This window comes from Neoarius graeffei, chromosome 3 (genome assembly GCF_027579695.1).
Source record: "Neoarius graeffei isolate fNeoGra1 chromosome 3, fNeoGra1.pri, whole genome shotgun sequence".
Taxonomy (NCBI): domain Eukaryota; kingdom Metazoa; phylum Chordata; class Actinopteri; order Siluriformes; family Ariidae; genus Neoarius; species Neoarius graeffei.
The window spans coordinates 99856691-99877407 of record NC_083571.1 but is presented as its reverse complement, the minus strand read 5'-3'; the positions used below and the strand labels follow the sequence as shown (position 1 = coordinate 99877407).

At 43.5% G+C, this 20717-nt stretch overlaps 1 protein-coding gene across 1 annotated transcript in view; it reads right to left on the bottom strand.

The window, feature by feature from the left end:
• LOC132883769 (1-phosphatidylinositol 4,5-bisphosphate phosphodiesterase beta-1) overlaps positions 1–20717 on the bottom strand; it is a 454963-nt gene that overhangs the window by 197659 nt on the left and 236587 nt on the right. The window contains exons 4-5 of the mRNA XM_060917764.1: positions 11809–11949; positions 800–879 (exon numbers count right to left, since the gene is read on the bottom strand). Coding sequence (XP_060773747.1) covers positions 800–879; positions 11809–11949 — 221 coding nt within the window. The remainder of the gene's footprint in view (positions 1–799; positions 880–11808; positions 11950–20717) is intronic.

Here is a 20717-nt window from a genome sequence, read left to right as displayed (position 1 = left end):
TGAACATTTGCACAACATTTACAGTGAACAATGACTGCAAATTAAGTGATAAGTTTACAGCTTGTTTGGCATCAATAGTAGAAACTTAACACAAGACAAACAAAATATGTTGCCATAAAATGATAGTGCACAAATAATTAACACTGTCAATTCCTTGCAAACAGCACAACAATAAAAAATAGTTTGTGCCTCCATTTTTAATGAAAAACTGATAAATAATAGAGCACACTCCTTCTCTTATTTTATTATCCTTCTCCTCTCACGATCTCTTCTGTGATAATGGCCTTGATTTTCCCAGTTACGCACTGAAACTTGATAGCCTTGGTTCAGTTTAACATGAATTAATCTAATTCATGTGAGGTTGTTGAATTTCATGCAAAATGCTACACGATTTAATCATGTTCATCTTTGAAACATGAATTTATTTCATAGAAAATACATGCTACACTTACATAAATGCAACAGCGAGCCAGTTTCCTTTTTTTTCGTGTAACCCTTAATCTCCATTTCTGCAAATTAAGTCTTGATTTACGTACTTTTACTGCATAGTATGAACGCTCCTTCTATATAGCATTTTTTATTATCATAGCGGAGTCAGTATAGTTCTACAGGGTGCATTAAAATGGCTGATAAATGTGAAGCTGAGGACAAATCGTTTGATCCAGTAAGAATGTATATTTCTCACATACTACATGCCTCAAAAGTACCTTTATCTGAACAGTTAATTTCAGGGGGACTGATAGCAAACAGCTATAAAAGTGGTGAAAGAAACACGAGGTATTGTAAAAGGTACACTCACACTTTTTCGAGACAGGACTCCCGGGACATGTTTTGGATCAGGAGGTTGGAGGCCAAGCTGAAGAGCTCGTCTGACCACTCCTGTATATCAGACATAAAGCTTACATTGGTCCATAACCTGCTTTTGCATGAGTATATTTAACATTGAACAGTGCTGTATCTGTAACACTGACCTGCACACATTATACAACACACAGTTAGCAATCGATATTAGTCTCTGTTACTACAGGAGAAGTCTTCATCAGCTTGCCTTCGAGTCAGCAAATTATCCTAAACTGTTAAAATCTTAAATGTACATGGGATTAATGATTTTTAGTTTTCTCTTATTGTAAATTTTGTCATCCTATTAATTATTATAAAATAATAGAGTAAAATACTCTTTTATATTAACAGGGGTCTATAAATCAGTAACCCAAGCACCCAGGACAAGCAGATTTCATGTCTGGGCTATTTGTAGGCTCAGTAATGTTCACCAGTGTTTTTCACTTCTCTTTTCCTTGCACCTTGATGCTGTAACTATAGCCTGAGATACTCATTCTCAATCATCTGCCTGCTACATTATGGGACATACGACCTATTCAGAACCAGGAACATGCAGATACAGTATGTGGAAACACAGACAACACTAAGCAAAATAATGTCCAATGCAAAGCCATGACGTAACTCTCCCTCTATTGCTGGGTTTCAGTCATGTGACTTTTCTTAGCGGTTTTATGGGACGTGAAATAGCTGGTGGTCTAAATGGCTGCCGTAGTGCAAACTACTAGCGATAACTTATCAGAGTATGCTCGTAATCTAGAAGCCACTGCTTGCTTTAGATAGATTCAGAAGATTGCTATGTGCAATGGAATCGACCCCTACAGTCTGAGAAAGAAGGATTTGTCATACGATCTCGAAAACTACCCTTCAGTCGAGTTCCCCGACATCTCGAACTATCTGGTGTTGCAGACGTCCTTCTACACCGCAAAGCAGATGAAAGCGTGGAAGAGTATGGAGGCTTACAACTTTTTTGTATGTGGCTGGGTGTCAAGTCGCTGCCGAATGAATCCTGGATTGTTTTTGCCCGTGTAAGTATGTTTTTTTTTAAGCTTTTTGTTCGCGTCTTTACAACGAAGCGCTGCAAGTTGAAGTGTAAACAAACAACAGTTCGTTTGATTCTCACTTGTGTTGGCTCTTATCTCTCAGATAAATCATTCACAAAGATCATCAGAAACCCCTTTAAAGACCTGGATCTTAGTTAAACAAGATGGAGAAGTGATCACGGCGCGTTGTAACTGTATGGCTGGGTAAGAATTTTGTCGCAACCTTCATGCATACAGACTTTGTGAGGAGTAAACAAAGAAACAGCTGGGGACTTTAGCAAGCCGTGACTAAAAAAAGTAACATAAAATAACAACACATAGCAAGAAAAGTACTTGGAAAACACTACAGACAGAGCTGAGAGGGAAATACAAACCTTTCACCAAGTGATCACTGCAAACTCGAGCATGCATCGACTCGGCTCCCTTCGATTTCAGTGAGAGGTTCAAAAGCCACCTTTCTTGACATCTTTTTGTGAAATCCTGTGCTCGTTCACCCTTTTTTATTTGTTCACAGGGAACCCTGAAGAAACTTTTATCAGTTTCACGGTTTGATCGATTCGAACAACCTAAAACAACGCAAGCGTAAGGCATTTTTCATGTGAGCAATGCACCTTCTCCGTACAAACGCTTTGTCAACTGAGCTTTGGTAGACCACCAGCTAAAGTTTTGAATAACTAATGAGGCGGATGTGACGTCACGTGAAACCCAGCAATAGAACAATACACATCACCTTGTAGTTAAACATGTTGAAACAAAGAAAGATGCTAGCCAGATTTTAAGAATATCTTTTAGATTCAATGTGACGAGAAAACACCATAGCCCCTAGTCAAAACACTGACCCGAGACTTCCTGACTTTTTGTTAAAGGCACAAACACAATATCATAACTCAGACACCGTCTTACAAAAGAATAATGACTAAGGCAAAGCCAAAATTATAATGTGTGCGTCTCCCAAACTAACACTCTAAACTTTAATATAGTATGTTAGCTGTTATTTTAAGTCTAATCGATTTTATTCTATCCACATTCACTGGATATGAGCAATCACACACTCTGATTGGCTACTCTACTACTAGGCTATCAGCTAATATACTGTGAGTAGAGAAAAACAAAATGGCAGAGCGTTTTGTTGAACCAACCGAGAACAAAACAAAAACTCTACTTGAAAACAAAACCCCAAAAAATAGAAAAAAAAATCAACAAAATATGGAAAAAAAAAGTATTTCATGGAAAGAACATTTATTTTTCAAGAATTATTATTGTCGCATTTTCACAGATTGCTCATCATTTCGCCGGTTTGTTTACATTCTAAGCAGAAATTATTTTGTCGGACGTTTTATATAAAGTTTTTATTTATCAAATTTGCAAAAAATAAAAAATATTTTTTAAAATGCTCTGTTTCTCAAAATCCAGTGAATGTGGATATAATAAAACAGTTATTCCACTCAATCTAGTCATACATGGCTTATAGCCGATTCGGTGCTACGCACCTCATCGGCTATCAGAGCTCATGTACGACTCAATTTTGTGGAATAACTATTAAATATTTCTGGGAAACTACAACCCCGATTCCAAAAAAGTTGGGACAAAGTACAAATTGTAAATAAAAACGGAATGCAGTAATTTACAAATCTCAAAAACTGATATTGTATTCACAACAGAACATAGACAACATATCAAATGTTGAAAGTGAGACATTTTGAAATTTCATGCCAAATATTGGCTCATTTGAAATTTCATGACAGCAACACATCTCAAAAAAGTTGGGACGGGGCAATAAGAGGCTGGAAAAGTTAAAGGTACAAAAAAGGAACAGCTGGAGGACCAAATTGCAACTCATTAGGTCAATTGGCAATAGGTCATTAACATGACTGGGTGTAAAAAGAGCATCTTGGAGTGGCAGCGGCTCTCAGAAGTAAAGATGGGAAGAGGATCACCAATCCCCCTAATTCTGCGCCGACAAATAGTGGAGCAATATCAGAAAGGAGTTCGACAGTGTAAAATTGCAAAGAGTTTGAACATATCATCATCTACAGTGCATAATATCATCAAAAGATTCAGAGAATCTGGAAGAATCTCTGTGCGTTAGGGTCAAGGCTGGAAAACCATAGTGGGTGCCCATGATCTTCGGGCCCTTAGACAGCACTGCATCACATACAGGCATGTTTCTGTATTGGAAATCACAAAATGGGCTCAGGAATATTTCCAGAGAACATTATCTGTGAACACAATTCACCGTGCCAGCCACTGTTGTCAGCTAAAACTCTGTAGTTCAAAGAAGAAGCCTGTGGCAGTGGGGGCGTGGTCAAGCACTGGTCTGTGACAGGAGGGCGGAGTCAGGGAAGGTAAGTGGCAGAATCACTACACCTGACTACAATTAACCTGTTTGTGTGTGTCTTCCCAGTGACCGCGCCCTATTTAGGGAGGGAGAGCAGAGAGCAGAGGAGCTCATCCCCGAACAAGACGCCAGTCGTGTGTGTGTGTGAAAAGTTGTTAGACTGAAAAGTGTGGCAATAAAGCCCTATTTTGACCCTGATCCCTGTCCTGCCGTCTTCTGTGCTCCACCCTTCCACACGAACCGCTACAGTGGTGCTGAAACCCGGGAGTGGAGCACCCCATGGAGTCTTCCCCGTTCGCCGACCTGGTCCACGCCCTCGCCACAGCCCAGCAAAGCCAGCACCAGGCGCTAGTCACGCTCCGTAAGGAGAAGGAGCAGCGCTTCGAGGCCCTGGTGTTGGCCCAGCAAGAGGACCGACAGGCGTTCCGGCACCTCTTCGCGTCGGCGGGGACAACCGACGCTTCCACCACGGGCCCGTCCTCCCTCACCCTGACAGAGATGGGCCCGCAGGATGACCCCGAGGCTTTCATCATGCTCTTTGAGCAAGTCGCGGAAACCTCGGGGTGGCCAATGGACCAGCGCGCGGCGCGCCTCCTCCCCCTGCTAACGGGAGAGGCACAGCTGGCCGCGCTACAGCTCCCCGCCGATCGCCGGCTGGCCTACGCGGACCTTCGCCGGGCCATTCTCCAGCGTGTGGGGCGCACACCCGAACAGCAGCGCCAGCGCTTCTGCGCTTGGAGGAAGTCGGCCGGGCGTTCACGTTTGGCCAGCAACTCCGGGACGACTGCTGGCGGTGGCTGAGGGCCAACAACCGCGACGCTGAGGGGATCATCGATCAGGTGGTGCTGGAGCAGTTCATCGCGCGCTTGCCAACAGGAACCGCGGAGTGGGTCCAGTGCCACCGCCCGGCGTGGCTGGATCAGGCCATCGGGCTGGCGGAGGACCATTTGGCGGCTGTTCCGGCGGCAGGACAGCAGACCACCTCTTCTCTTCTCTTCTCTCTCTCTCTCCCCCTCCTCCTGTGTCCCGTCCTCGCCCCATTCCCCCACCGCGGAGGCGGGGGCCGGCACCACCCCAGCCAGCCCGCCGCACCCGTGGTGCACTCCCGTTTCTCCCTTCTGTGTCTGTCTCTCCCCCCCTCAGGTGAGTGAGCCCCAGAACACCGGTGCAGAGAGGAAGCCCGGGCCGGTTTGCTGGCGCTGCGGGGAACCGGGCCACCTCCAACAGCAGTGCATGGCAATGGAGGTGGGCGCGGTGGTTCAGATCCCCGACGTGCCAGAAGCCGCCCTCGATCGGGCTGGAGCGTATCGCATACCGGTGAGTATCCAAGGGGATACATATCAGGCTTTGGTGGATTCTGGTTGTAATCAGACCTCAATTCACCAAAGCCTGGTGCAAAATGAGGCATTGGGGGGAGCACAGGGGATGAAGGTGTTGTGTGTGCACGGGGATGTTCACAGCTACCCTTTGGTGTCAGTCCACATTTTTTTCCGAGGTGAAAAATTTATAGTGAAGGCGGCGGTTAATCCTTGCCTTACCCACTCTTTGATTTTGGGGACTGATTGGCCGGGATTTCGGGGTTTGTTGACATGCTTAGTAGAGAGTGGGTCCTGCCATTTAGCAGGGGGAGGTCCCGGTGTCGCTTTGGTGGGAGCAGCTGTCACAGAGCCGTCTACGTCATCTCCGCGTCAGAGTGAGGAGCCCCAGGCTCCTCCTCTCTCTCTCGGGGAATCCCTCCCGGATTTCCCGTTAGAACAATCGCGAGACGAGACTCTGCGACATGCGTTTGACCAAGTGAGAGTAATCGATGGTCAAACGCTCCCGCCGAACGCCACCCCGTCCTTCCCCTATTTCTCTATTATGAGGGACAGATTATACCGAGTGACGCAGGACACTCAGACGAAAGAGCAAATCACGCAGCTTTTAATTCCAAAGAGCCGCCGGGAATTGGTATTCCTGGCGGCTCACTTTAATCCCATGGCTGGACACCTAGGGCAGGACAAGACACTAGCCCGAATAATGGCCCGATTCTATTGGCCGGGGATTCGCGGCGATGTTCGTAGGTGGTGTACGGCATGCCGTGAATGCCAGTTAGTAAATCCAGCGGCCATTTCAAAAGTGCCTTTGGCCCTCTTCCATTGATCGAGACCCCGTTTGAGAGAATTGGGATGGATCTTGTCGGGCCATTAGATCGGTCAGCACGAGGGTAACCGCTTTATATTAGTTCTGGTGGACTATGCAACGCGATACCCGGAAGCAGTGCCTCTGAGCAATATCTCAGCATGCAGTATTGCGGAGGCACTCTTCCGCGTTATCTCCCGAGTCGGAATCCCGAAAGAGATTCTGACTGATCAAGGCACTACATTTATGTCACAGACACTGCGCGAACTGTATGGGTTATTGGGGATTAAGCCAATCCGCACCAGTGTGCATCACCCACAAACGGACGGTTTAGTGGAACGGTTCAATCGCACCCTCAAAAATATCATTAAAAAATTCGTAAGTGAGGACGCACGTAATTGGGATAAGTGGCTCGAGCCCTTGTTGTTCTCAGTGCGAGAGGTTCCCCAAGCCTCCACGGGGTTCTCCCCGTTCGAATTATCATATGGGCGTAAGCCACGCGGCATCCTAGATGTGCTGCGGGAAAATTGGGAGGAGGGACCTTCACAAAGCAAGAACAAAATTGAATACGTTATGGACCTGCACGCAAAACTCCACACGATCACCCACCTAACCCAGGAGAATTTGCGGCAGGCCCAGGAACGGCAAGCCCGCCTGTACAACAAGGGTACGTGCCTTAGGGAGTTCACCCAGGGAGATAAAGTACTCGTACTGTTGCCACTTTGAGCTCCAAATTGATCGCCAAGTGGCAAGGTCCCTTTGAGGTCACACGGCGAGTCGGGGACGTCAACTATGAGGTGAGGCGAGCGGACAGGGGTGGGGCGCTACAAATTTACCACCTCAATCTCCTTAAACTCTGGAAGGAGGAGGTCCCCGTGGCGTTGGTGTTGGTGGTTCCGGAGAAGGCGGAGCTGGGGCCGGAGGTTCAAAAAGGGGCATTGACATCATGTACCCCTCCGGTCCCCTGTGGAGACCACCTCTCCCTGACCCAGTTCACGGAGGTCGCCCAGTTGCAGACCGAGTTTTCGGATGTGTTCTCGCCCCTGCCCGGTCGCACTAACCTCATAGAGCACCACATAGAGACGCCCCCGGGGGTAGTAGTGCATAGCCGCCCTTACAGACTACCCAAACACAAAAAAAAGGTGGTTCGGGAAGAACTTGAGACCATGCTCGAAATGGGCATCGTCGAGGAGTCCCACAGTGACTGGAGCAGCCCTGTGGTCTTGGTACCCAAGGCCGACGGGTCGATCCGGTTCTGTGTGGACTACAGAAAAGTCAACGCGGTGTCTAAATTCGACGCGTACCCAATGCCTCGTATTGATGAGTTGCTCGATCGACTCGGCACTGCTCGCTTTTATTCGACGCTGGATTTGACGAAGGGATATTGGCAGATCCCCTTGACTCCACTATCCCGAGAAAAAACGGCCTTTTCCACACCGTTTGGTTTACACCAATTCATCACTCTTCCGTTTGGGCTGTTTGGGGCGCCCGCTACGTTTCAGCGGCTGATGGACAGAGTCCTCCGCCCTCACGCCACTTATGCGGCCGCTTATCTAGATGATATCATCATCTATAGTAATGACTGGCAGCGGCACCTCGAACATCTGAGGGCCGTCCTTAGGTCGCTGAGGCGAGCAGGGCTCATAGCCAACCCAAAGAAGTGTGCGATTGGGCGGGTAGAAGTACGGTATCTGGGCTTCCACTTGGGCAACAGGCAGGTGCGTCCCAAATTAATAAGACGGCAGCGATTGTGGCCTGCCCGAGGCCCAAGACCAAAAAGGGGGTGAGACAGTTCCTGGGGCTGGCTGGCTATTACCGTAGGTTTATACCTAATTATTCGGACGTCACCAGCCCGCTGACTGATCTCACTAAAAAGGGGGCACCAGATCCGGTCCAGTGGACGGAGCAATGCCAGCGTGCTTTTTCGGAGGTAAAGGCTGCACTGTGTGGGGGGCCACTTTTACACTCCCCTGACTTTTTTCTCCCCTTTGTGTTGCAGACCGATGCATCGGACAGAGGGCTGGGGGCGGTTTTGTCCCAGGAGGTGGAGGGGGAGAATCGCCCCGTCCTGTACATCAGCAGGAAGCTGTCAGTGTGTGAGGGACGCTACAGCACGATAGAGAGAGAGTGTCTGGCGATCAAGTGGGCGGTCCTCACCCTCCGTTACTACCTGCTGGGACGCCCTTTCACCCTCTGTTCGGACCACGCGCCCCTCCAGTGGCTCCACCGCATGAAAGATGCCAACGCGCGGATCACCCATTGGTATCTGGCACTCCAACCCTTCAATTTTAAGGTGGTCCACAGGCCAGGGGCGCAGATGGTCGTGACGGACTTCCTCTCCCGTCAAGGGGGGGGGAGTCGGCTGCAGGCCGGACGGCCGCCCGGCCTGAGTCGGGCGGTGGGGGTATGTGGCAGCGGAGGCGTGGTCAAGCGCCGATCTGTGACAGGAGGGCAGAGTCAGGGAAGGTAAGTGGCAGAATCACTACACCTGACTGCAATTAACCTGTTTGTGTGTGTCTTCCCAGTGACCGCGCCCTATTTAGGGAGGGAGAGCAGAGAGCAGAGGAGCTCATCCCCGAACAAGACGCCAGTCGTGTGTGTGTGTGTGTGTGTGTGTGAAAAGTTGTTAGACTGAAAAGTATGGCAATAAAGCCCTATTTTGACCCTGATCCCTGTCCTGCCGTCTTCTGTGCTCCACCCTTCCACACGAACCACTACAAAGCCATATCTAAACATGATCCAGAAGTGCAGATGTCTTCTCTGGGCCAAGGCTCATTTAAAATGGACTGTGGCAAAGTGGAAAACTGTTCTGTGGTCAGACGAATCAAAATTGGAAGTTCTTTATGGAAATCAGGGACGCCGTGTCATTCGGACTAAAGAGGAGAAGGACGACCCAAGTTGTTAGCAGCGCTCAGTTCAGAAGCCTGCATCTCTGATGGTATGGGGTTGCATTAGTGCGTGTGGCATGGGCAGCTTACACATCTGGAAAGACACCATCAATGCTGAAAGGTATATCCAGGTTCTAGAGCAACATATGCTCCCATCCAGACGACGTCTCTTTCAGGGAAGACCTTGCATTTTCCAACATGACAATGCCAAACCACATACTGCATCAATTACAACATCATGGCTGCGTAGAAGAAGGGTCCAGGTACTGAACTGGCCAGCCTGCAGTCCAGATCTTTCACCAGTAGAAAACATTTAGCCATCATAAAACGGAAGATATGACAAAAAAGACCTAAGACAGTTGAGCAACTAGAATCCTACATTAGACAAGAATGGGTTAACATTCCTATCCCTAAACTTGAGCAACTTGTCTCCTCAGTCCCCAGACATTTACAGACTGTTGTAAAGAGAAAAGGGGATGTCTCACAGTGGTAAACATGGCCTTGTCCCAACTTTTTTGAAATGTGTTGTTGTCATGAAATTTAAAATCACCTAATTTTTCTCTTTAAATGATACATTTCCTCAGTTTAAACATTTGATATGTCATCTATGTTCTATTCTGAATAAAATATGGAATTTTGAAACTTCCACATCATTGCATTCTGTTTTTATTTACAATTTGTACTTTGTCCCAACTTTTTTGGAATTGGGGTTGTATAACATCACACTTGAGGTTTTACTTGCCTGGTGGCCTACTGAATAAACCTATGAGTTGTCCACCCCGTAACATATCGGTGATATAGTGGAACATGTGCATCTATATCACATACAGTGGTGCTTGAAAGTTTGTGAACCCTTTAGAATTTTCTATATTTCTGCACAAATATGACCTAAAACATCATCAGATTTTCACATAAATCCTAAAAGTAGATAAAGAGAACCCAGTTAAACAAACGAGACAAAAATATTATACTTGGTCATTTATTTATTGAGGAAAATGATCCAATATTACATATCTGTGAGTGGCAAAAGTATGTGAACCTTTGCTTTCAGTATCTGGTGTGACCCCCTTGTGCAGAGATAACTGCAACTAAATGTTTCCGGTAACTGTTGATCAGTCCTGCACACCGGCTTGGAGGAATTTTAGCCCATTCCCCCGTACAGAACAGCTTCAACTCTGGGATGTTGGTGGGTTTCTTCACATGAACTGCTCGTTTCAGGTCCTTCCACAACATTTCGATTGGATTAAGGTCAGGACTTTGACTTGGCCATTCCAAAACATTAACTTTATTCTTCTTTAACCATTCTTTGGTAGAACGACTTGTGTGCTTAGGGTCGTCGTCTTGCTGCATGACCCACCTTCTCTTGAGATTCAGTTCATGGACAGATGTCCTGACATTTTCCTTTAGAATTCGCTGGTATAAGTCAGAATTCATTGTTCCATCACTGATGGCAAGCCGTCCTGGCCCAGATGCAGCAAAACAGGCCCAAACTGTGATACTACCACCACCATGTTTCACAGATGGGATAAGGTTCTTATGCTGGAATGCAGTGTTTTCCTTTCTCCAAACATAATGCTTCTCATTTAAACCAGAAGTTCTATTTTGGTCTCATCCATCCCCAAAACATTCTTCCAATAGCCTTCTGGCTTGCCAACATGATCTTTAGCAAACTGCAGATGAGCAGCAATGTTCTTTTTGGAGAGCAGTGGCTTTCTCCTTGCAACCCTGCCATGCACACCATTGTTGTTCAGTGTTCTCCTGATGGTGGACTCATGAACATTAACATTAGCCAATGTGAGAGAGGCCTTCAGTTGCTTAGAAGTTACCCTGGGGTCCTTTGTGACCTTGCCGACTATTACACACCTTGCTCTTAGAGTGATCTTTGTTGGTCGACCACTCCTGGGGAGGGTAACAATGGTCTTGAATTTCCTCCATTTGTACACAATCTGTCTGACTGTGGATTGGTGGAACCCAAACTCTTTAGAGATGGTTTTGTAACCTTTTCCAGCCTGATGAGCATCAACAACGCTTTTTCTGAGGTCCTCAGAAACCTCCTTTGTGGAAGTGCCATGATACACTTCCACAAACGTGTTGTGAAGATCAGACTTTGATAGATCCCTGTTCTTTAAATAAAACAGGGTGCCCACTCACACCTGATTGTCATCCCGTTGATTGAAAACACCTGACTCTAATTTCACCTTCAAATTAACTGCTAATCCTAGAGGTTCACATACTTTTGCCACTGAGAGATATGTAATATTGGATCATTTTCCTCAATAAATAAATGACCAAGTATAATATTTTTGTCTCATTTGTTTAACTGGGTTCTCTTTATCTACTTTTAGGACTTGTGTGAAAATCTGATGATGTTTTAGGTCATATTTATGCAGAAATATAGAAAATTCTAAAGGGTTCACAAACGTTCAAGCTCCACTGTACACTGATGTACCGTCTTTCAAAAAATCAGATTCAGGCTTGTTACAAAAGAACTACAAATCTAAATAATAAATCATATAAATAACATAACCCTTTGTTTGCATTCACATGTGATCCAATAGTAACTTGACTATGCGGTATTTACCTTAGCCACCTCGTCTTGGAAGGCCATGAAGTTCAGGTAGCTGATGTTCACCATGTCTGGACCAGTCACCACTGTCAGCATTCTGTTCTCAATCTTTCCCACCACACCGGCCACTCCCAGCTGCTCCCGCACTTTAGCATCCTGTAAAAGCAGAACAAACTGGATTATGCATGCAGTTGTGTGTAAAAGTTTGCACACCCTTATGTCATAAGATGAAACCAACATCATGACAGTAGCTGTTCCTTCATTACCATAAGTAACAAGAATGATCAGAAAGTGTAAGTTATGATAATATTTAAATAGTTTAAAAAAAAGGAATGATAAAAATGTGTTGTTTTTTTACAGTATGGACTTGAACTGCACTTGCCTCTAAGGGTTTCTTTCTCTCTCCTGTGCTTTGTTTTGGAGTTTTGCTGATCTTTCTTGCAATTTCTTTTCAGTTATTTTTCTGCTTTGGTTGTCTTTTTGTCACTGTGTTTCCTCCATTTTTGTGGCTACTGCCTCTTAGAGGCGAAGCCACTATGTCATCGTGTTGTAAGAATGAGTGTAACAATAGCACACTGTGCATGCGCATTAGGGGTCGACCGATAATCGGCCTGGCCGATATATCGGGCCAATATTCTGCATTTTTAGGGTTATTGGTATCGGCCATAATTTCCACCGATATGCCGATAACATGCCTTTTTGCAGCCACTTCGTTCCTAACGCGACTGTCACTGCACGTCCTTTCCTGCACTCGCCTCTCTGAGTTCAAGAACACGGTCCCGCCCACCACAACATCTGATTTGTTTGGCACAAGAGATATAGCCAATCGACACGCGTAGCTAAACGCTGTGAACTGTTTCAAGGCGCCCGTATCAAGGTAAGGACACGCTGCTTTTCCCGCAATAAGTCACAAACACACAAGTTGCAAAAGCACAACATCATTATATGTTTACATTCTTCATCTACTACTCGTTAAAATTGTCCATTTGCATCTGCGTAGCCAGGCAAACTTAGCTTATGGAAGGAAGCACTTGAATTAGCCTACAACCAACTAGTCTCGCTGAAACAGCATAACGTAGGCTGCAGTCATTTTTAAATCCCCGTCTGGAAACGTTGTGAATGTGTCAGTAGTTCTACTCGAACAGTAGAATGACAGCCATACAGAGAGGTGGTCAAGGGAAGACGAAATAAAACGTAGTGTTTGTGTTCTGTAGGCTAGCGCAAGCCTACTGGCTATTTGTTATGGTGATGAGTAAACTTCATGACGTGACTCGTGCTCAAAAAGCGCATTGCACTTGTATATGTTAGGTAACTTTATAAAGCGCTATTTGAACATTTAAACAAGCCAGGTGTGACTAGTATTTATAATTCTTGCGCAAGTGATTCTCCTCGCTAGCGCTTCTGATTCGGAAAGCGATATGCTCTTAAAGGAGCAGCCGCTCCTAATAGGGAGTGATAGCCTACTTTACTGTATGTTTGATTTTACTTTTTAAAAAATGCTGCAGGTAGCTCCCTACACTTGATTTGTTATTTAAAAACTACTTGAAGTTGGTAAGTCTTACTTAGTTCTTAGTGTAAAATAATCCAGAGTGTATTTTCATTTATTTTCCACTGAAAATGGTGAGCTGTAATATAGTAGGGAGTGATTTATTTTTTTATTGGTGAATATTTATTTTATTATTATTTTATTTCTCATTTTATTCTAACTAATGTTTGACTTTATTGTACAAATACTGCTGGCATCTCCCTGCACAAAATTTCATGTTCAATTTTACAATTAAACATACATTTCATGGATATGAAGGTCTGTGTCAGTGTGTGCTATGTTTAATTTCATGTGAATTATAATGTTTACATTTATCAGTTCCACATATCGGTTATCGGCATCCCAATTCCATAATAATCGGTATCGGTATCGGCCCTGAAAAAAACATATCGGTCGATCCCTAATGCGCATACACATAAACATTACAATCACCAGAATGGCGAATTGTGATCTCGCGATACAAACAGTTGATCTTGCATTATCAAAAGGTACACAAGAACAAGTATAAGAATATAAGAATGAGTGTAACAATAGCGAAACATCGTAACCAATCAGCATTTATCTTGATCAAGTTCGATTACCCTTTCTACTTATTGATCAACTTCAGAACTAATCAGAACCAGAAACGAAATAAGAGAAACCTCATTATAATTTGGTAGTATCGGAAGATAATCGGCAGATAAAAAGATAAACGAAATTCACCTCGTGGTTCGCCAAGGCTACTGATTCGATATAAATTAAGTGGTGTTTATTTTAAGAAAATTTATCTTTTTATTATCACAGCTTGGTCCTTCTGAAAGGTCAAATGAAAGGTTTTCTAAGTTTTTTTTTTTAGCTTTTTGGCAGATATTTACACCAAGAATTCCAGCCATTCAACAAAAACTCAAGAATGCAGCGACCACAACGTTGGAATCTTTTGAGCGATCCACTTGGTTTGCAATTACAAAAGTTCCATGTGGGAATAAATCAGCTCCATCGGGGGATAATTGAGCCCTTTCGAGGGATTATTTATTTTAGAGTTCTACACTCTAAGACTCTAAAAGACATTTAGTGTCTACACAAGACTTGTGAAACAGAATGTGCTCATCGGTACTAAATAATGCTTCTAGGACAATTCATGAACAAGTGCTTTCTTACTAGTTTGAAAACAGATCTAGTTCACAGCACTGTACTTTGAACAAAACACAGTAAACAAAATTGGTAACCAAAATACTACAAACCCTGATGCTGCTCACAGCTTGGTGATGCTTGTAAGAGATGAGGCGAGAACAAACCCCGATTCCAAAAAAGTTGGGACAAAGTACAAATTGTAAATAAAAATAGAATGCAATAATTTACAAATCTCAAAAACTGATATTGTATTCACAATAGAACATAGACAACATATCAAATGTCGAAAGTGAGACATTTTGAAATTTCATGCCAAATATTGGCTCATTTGAAATTTCATGACAGCAACACATCTCAAAAAAGTTGGGACAGGGGCAATAAGAGGCTGGAAAAGTTAAAGGTACAAAAAAGGAACAGCTGGAGGACCAAATTGCAACTCATTAGGTCAATTGGCAATAGGTCATTAACATGACTGGGTATAAAAAGAGCATCTTGGAGTGGCAGCGGCTCTCAGAAGTAAAGATGGGAAGAGGATCACCAATCCCCCTAATTCTGCGCCGACAAATAGTGGAGCAATATCAGAAAGGAGTTTGACAGTGTAAAATTGCAAAGAGTTTGAACATATCATCATCTACAGTGCATAATATCATCAAAAGATTCAGAGAATCTGGAAGAATCTCTGTACGTGAGGGTCAAGGCCGGAAAACCATACTGGGTGCCCGTGATCTTCGGGCCCTTAGACGGCACTGCATCACATATAGGCATGCTTCTGTATTGGAAATCACAAAATGGGCTCAGGAATATTTCCAGAGAACATTATCTGTGAACACAATTCACTGTGCCATCCGCCGTTGCCAGCTAAAACTCTATAGTTCAAAGAAGAAGCCATATCTAGACATGATCCAGAAGGGCAGATGTCTTCTCTGGGCCAAGGCTCATTTAAAATGGACTGTGGCAAAATGGAAAACTGTTCTGTGGTCAGACGAATCAAAATTGGAAGTTCTTTATGGAAATCAGGGACGCCGTGTCATTCAGACTAAAGAGGAGAAGGACGACCCAAGTTGTTAGCAGCGCTCAGTTCAGAAGCCTGCATCTCTGATGGTATGGGGTTGCATTAGTGCGTGTGGCATAGGCAGCTTACACATCTGGAAAGACACTATCAATGCTGAAAGGTATATCCAGGTTCGAGAGCAACATATGCTCCCATCCAGATGACGTCTCTTTCAGGGAAGACCTTGCATTTTCCAACATGACAATGCCAAACCACATACTGCATCAATTACAGCATCATGGCTGCGTAGAAGAAGGGTCCGGGTACTGAACTGGCCAGCCTGCAGTCCAGATCTTTCACCCACAGAAAACATTTGGCACATCATAAAACGGAAGATACGACAAAAAAGACCTAAGACAGTTGAGCAACTAGAATCCTACATTAGACAAGAATGGGTTAACATTCCTATCCCTAAACTTGAGCAACTTGTCTCCTCAGTCCCCAGACGTTTACAGACTGTTGTAAAGAGAAAAGGGGATGTCTCACAGTGGTAAACATGGCCTTGTCCCAACTTTTTTGAGATGTGTTGTTGTCATGAAATTTCAAATCACCTAAGTTGTCTCTTTAAATGATACATTTTCTCAGTTTAAACATTTGATATATCATCTATGTTCTATTCTGAATAAAATATGGAATTTTGAAACTTCCACATCATTGCATTCCATTTTTATTTACAATTTGTACTTTGTCCCAACTTTTTTGGAATCGGGGTTGTAGAATTGATAACATGTATATATGCTATATTTACTGTATGGACATGGGATCAGAAAACTATTTTATTTATAAGAAGTAGCCACATGTACCCATAGGGTAGCTATTTTTCAAGTATGTTTGTCATTGATAATGATATCCTTCAACACTTTCATATACTTTATCTGTTTATACGCCTAGTTCTGTGAAAGGTAACTATTTTCTCTTTTAGGTCTTACAATAGCTGTTTCTCAACTGCTCACAGAAAACTATGAGAGTTTGAACTTGGCTGAACTTTAAAAGTTAACGTGCTTTGACATCTTAATGAGGCACATTGAAATATATTAACTAGAGCATGTCAATGAGGGTACAAACGTACCAGAGCTTACTTAGTGATTGGTATATTTTCCCCCTGAAACTAAGTGTGGGAGTGTGAACTTTTGCACGGAATACATCAGAATAATAATAATGATGGAGTAATAGACCCTTTCATTAATTACTGATTTAACAGAACTTTAAATGAATATATACAGTTGTGGTCAGAAGTTTACATACAGTGACATGAATGTCATCTTGGATATGAATGTCATGGCAATATTTGGGCTTTCAGTAATTTCTCTGAACTGTTCTTTTTCTGTGGCAGAATGTACAGCATACATCTTTAATAAAATTAAAAAAAAACACTAGAATTTGGTGCACAAGTTTTAATTTTCTTTGGGTTTTCTGAAATCAACACAGGTTCAAAAATATACATACAGGGGGCGTCGTGGCTCAGGTGGTTAAGGCGCCATGCCATGAATGCGGGCGACCCGGGTTCGGTTCCGGCCCGAGGTCGTTTCCCGATCCCTTCCCGTCTCTCTCTCTCCCGCTCGTTTCCTGTCTCTGCACTGTCCTATCCAATAGAGGTGCAAAAAGCCCAAAAAAATATCTAAAAAAAAAAAAATATATACATACAGCACACCTAATATTTGGGTAAAATGTCTCTTCACAAGATTCACCTTGACCAAACATTTTTGTTTACCATGAACAAGCTCCTGGCAAAATTCTGGTTGGATATTTCACGACTCTTCATGGTAGAATTGGTAGAGTTAAATTTTTTTTTTCTTGGCATGGACTCAACTTATAAGCACGTCCCATATATTTTCAATAGGGTTGAAGTCAGGACTTGTTTTAAGCTTAATGTTAGCCTGCTTTATCCTCCACAACCAGCTCTGATGTGTGTTTGGGTTCATTGTCCTGTTGTAACTCCCAAGTCCCAAGTCGTGTTCAAGTTTCTGATGGTTTATGCTGAGGAATTCTGAGGTAGTCCTCCTTCTTCATTATTCCATCCACTTTGTGCAATGAACCAGTTCCACTGGCAGCAAAACAGTCCCAGAGCATGATGATCCTACCACCACCACCAGCTGGTATAGTGTTCCTCTGTACATGGTGGTCATTGTGGCCAAACAACTCAATCTTTGTCTCATCTGACTATACAGCTATCCTCCAGAAGGCTTTTTCTTTGTCCGTGTGGTCGGCTCCAAACTTTAGTTAAGCTTGAAGGTGTCAATTTTGGAGCAGGGGGTTATTTTTTGGATAGCAGCCTCTTAGTCCATGGTGATCTGAACTGTAGACAGTGATCCATCAGCTTCCAGTTCATGGCAGGGCTGTGCCATGGTGGTTCCCAGGTTGTTCCTGACCATCCAAACCAATTTCCTTTCAGCTGAGGGTGACAGTTTGGGCTTTCTTGAAGCAAAGTGGCTTGGCAAAGTGACTATACCTCACAATAACTTGGATACAATTGTTTGAACTGATCTTGGAATTTGCAGTTGTTTAGAAATGGCTCCAAGAGACATTCCGGAGTTGTGTATATCTACGGTACGATCCTCTTTCTCAGATCTGCACTGAGCTCCTTGGACTTTCCCATTTTACTGTGTGTTGGTCAATCCAATGAGTGCTGTAAACAAACCCTTTTTATGAAGGTACAGAGAAGCTACCAGCTGTAGTCAATCATGATCACTAACAGCAGGCTTCGTCTAAACGGGGGAACAGGGGCGCTGCGCCCTCTTACTCTCAGCGTGCGCCCCCTTACCGACTCTGTGAAAACATCCCAGCAACACTACGTGACAATGTGTCTGATCATCAAATACGTTATAATTGCTCCAAAAATATTCCAATCATAGGCGATACACCGCCAGATGGTGCAAAAACAATCCGAATTGGCATTTTCCAGACTGAGGCGCCATGTTGTTTAGTTGTTTACTTGTCGCGGCTGCTCTCGCGAGATTTGACATGGGTTACATACAAGGTCAGCTGACTTGTAGAGCGAGATTTCTCGAGACTGAATGACCTTTCACCCACCGGCGCGGGAGCTTTTGACAGAAGTAGTTCGCGAGTTGTTTTTGTTGACACTTAGGCATTTAAAGATATCATCCTGCGGCACGAAGCGGAAGAAAGCCAAAGACTGTCCGGGGCAGAAGATGATTACTCCTTTCTTTTTCAATGTTGACAGACAATTTGTTACAATTTCCCTCTCAGATAGCCTCAGAATGTCCCATTGGAGCATTTTTCAAAGGCTTTGCATGGCGGGGGGGGACAACCGGCAACCCCCCCCCCCCCCCCCCCGCTTCGCTCCCTCACCACGGTGAGCACTCTCATACTAAATTTTTCTAGAAAAAACCCTGAACAGGAAGTTAAGAGACCTCGGCCTTGGCAAGATAAAAGACATTTTGGATTTTTCAGCACCTCTGAATTAATAATCTAAGTGAGCGTATGTAAATTTTTGACCCTGCATGTATAATTTTGACCCTGTGTTGATTTCAGAAAACCCAAAGAAAATTAAAACTTGTGCACCAAATTCGAGTGCTTTTTTTTAATTAAAGATGTATGCTGTACAATCATTCTGCCACAGAAAAAGAACAGTTCAAAGAAATTACTGAAAGCCCAAATATTGGCATGACATTCATATCCAAGATGACATTTATGTCACTGTATGTACATTTCTGACCACAACTGTATAAAGCTAAAAAAAACAACAACAAAAAAACGTAGTCTTTCTTGAAAACAGCTGTTATTTAAATAGGCATGTACATCCCACTATAAGGTAATTCATAACTGAGTTAATTGAACCTACCTACCAGCATATAATCAGTATAAATCAAGTCAAGTTTATTTTTAGAGCGCTTTTAACAATAGACATTGTCGCAAAGCAGCTTTACAGAAAATTAAAGACTTTAAACATGAACTAATTTTATCCCTAGTCTATCCCCAGTGAGCAAGCCTGTGGCGATGGTGTCAAGGAAAATCTCCCTCAGACGACATGAGGAAGAAACCTCGAGAGGAACCAGACTCAAAAGGGAGCCCATCCTCATTTGGGTGATAACAGATAGCGTGATTATAAATAACTCACTGCTATAACAGTGTCCTATATAGTCACAAAGTATAACTGTGAAACCAGGAAATTCATTATAGTTTAACATGAAGTCCGTTTCGTTGAAGTTATAAACTGTTCATTGATAGAAACTTGAGTGCAAAACTGTTCATGACAACTGCAGTCCTAAAGTTAGCAAGATAACTGTAGTCCTCAGACATAAATGTATTACTGTAAGTGTCCAGAGCGTCTTCCAAGTGCGACTCTCGACTGTCCATATGGGGCCGTCCTCCACAGGAGCAATGCGAGGAGACGTCAGCCAGACGTAGGGCATCAGGATGGATCAGGCAGGCCCATATAGGCTTAATATACTATATTATATTTCTCAGTGTGAAAAGTAATAACTACAGACAGCAACAGCTTTGTCATATGACCAGATGATGAATGGTTTAATGCCATTAGACACAACTAATGTGAATTATTCCGTGTGGTCCATTTTTCAGACACCAGGCCTACTTTAAAACCGAGGATACGAAATGAATGTGAATGTTTTAATAAAGCGTAATGATGAGCTTGGAATTGAGTTATATCAGACTTGTTATTTGTGAAATGAACTGAGCATTTGAATTTAAATTCTTCTCTGTCCAATATGGCAGAGTAATGGAAACAGAAAGAAAGAAAGAAAGAAAGAAAGAAAGAAAGAAAGAAAGAAAGAAAGAAAGAAAGAAAGAAAGAAAGAAAGAAAACTGCATCATACTGAATAGCCATAAAAATATGTATGATTCTGTGTTTTCTAGCACGGGCAGTGAACAAGATTGCCTTTTCTTTTTCTCCCCTATCTTGAACCAGCGTGCATGGGGCATACTCAATAATTTTTGTGTTAATCAACACACACACACAAACTGAAGGATTCAGGAGCAGAAGCAAATTAGCTTCCACTAATTTACTCAATCAAACAAAGAGCATTGATGTGCTGTGCCGCAGTGATAAATGTCCTCTGTACGCCCCCCAATCACGTCAGACTTTGGCTTCAAGGCACACTGTAAGTGTATTAGCATGATTATTTTGTTTTCCTTTCCACATTTTCAAGGTCTCAAGTGTGATTTCAGTTCCAAACTTCTTGAGGACAGAAAAAAATAGCAGAATTCAAACCTTTTTTCAGCTCTTTATACAATGAA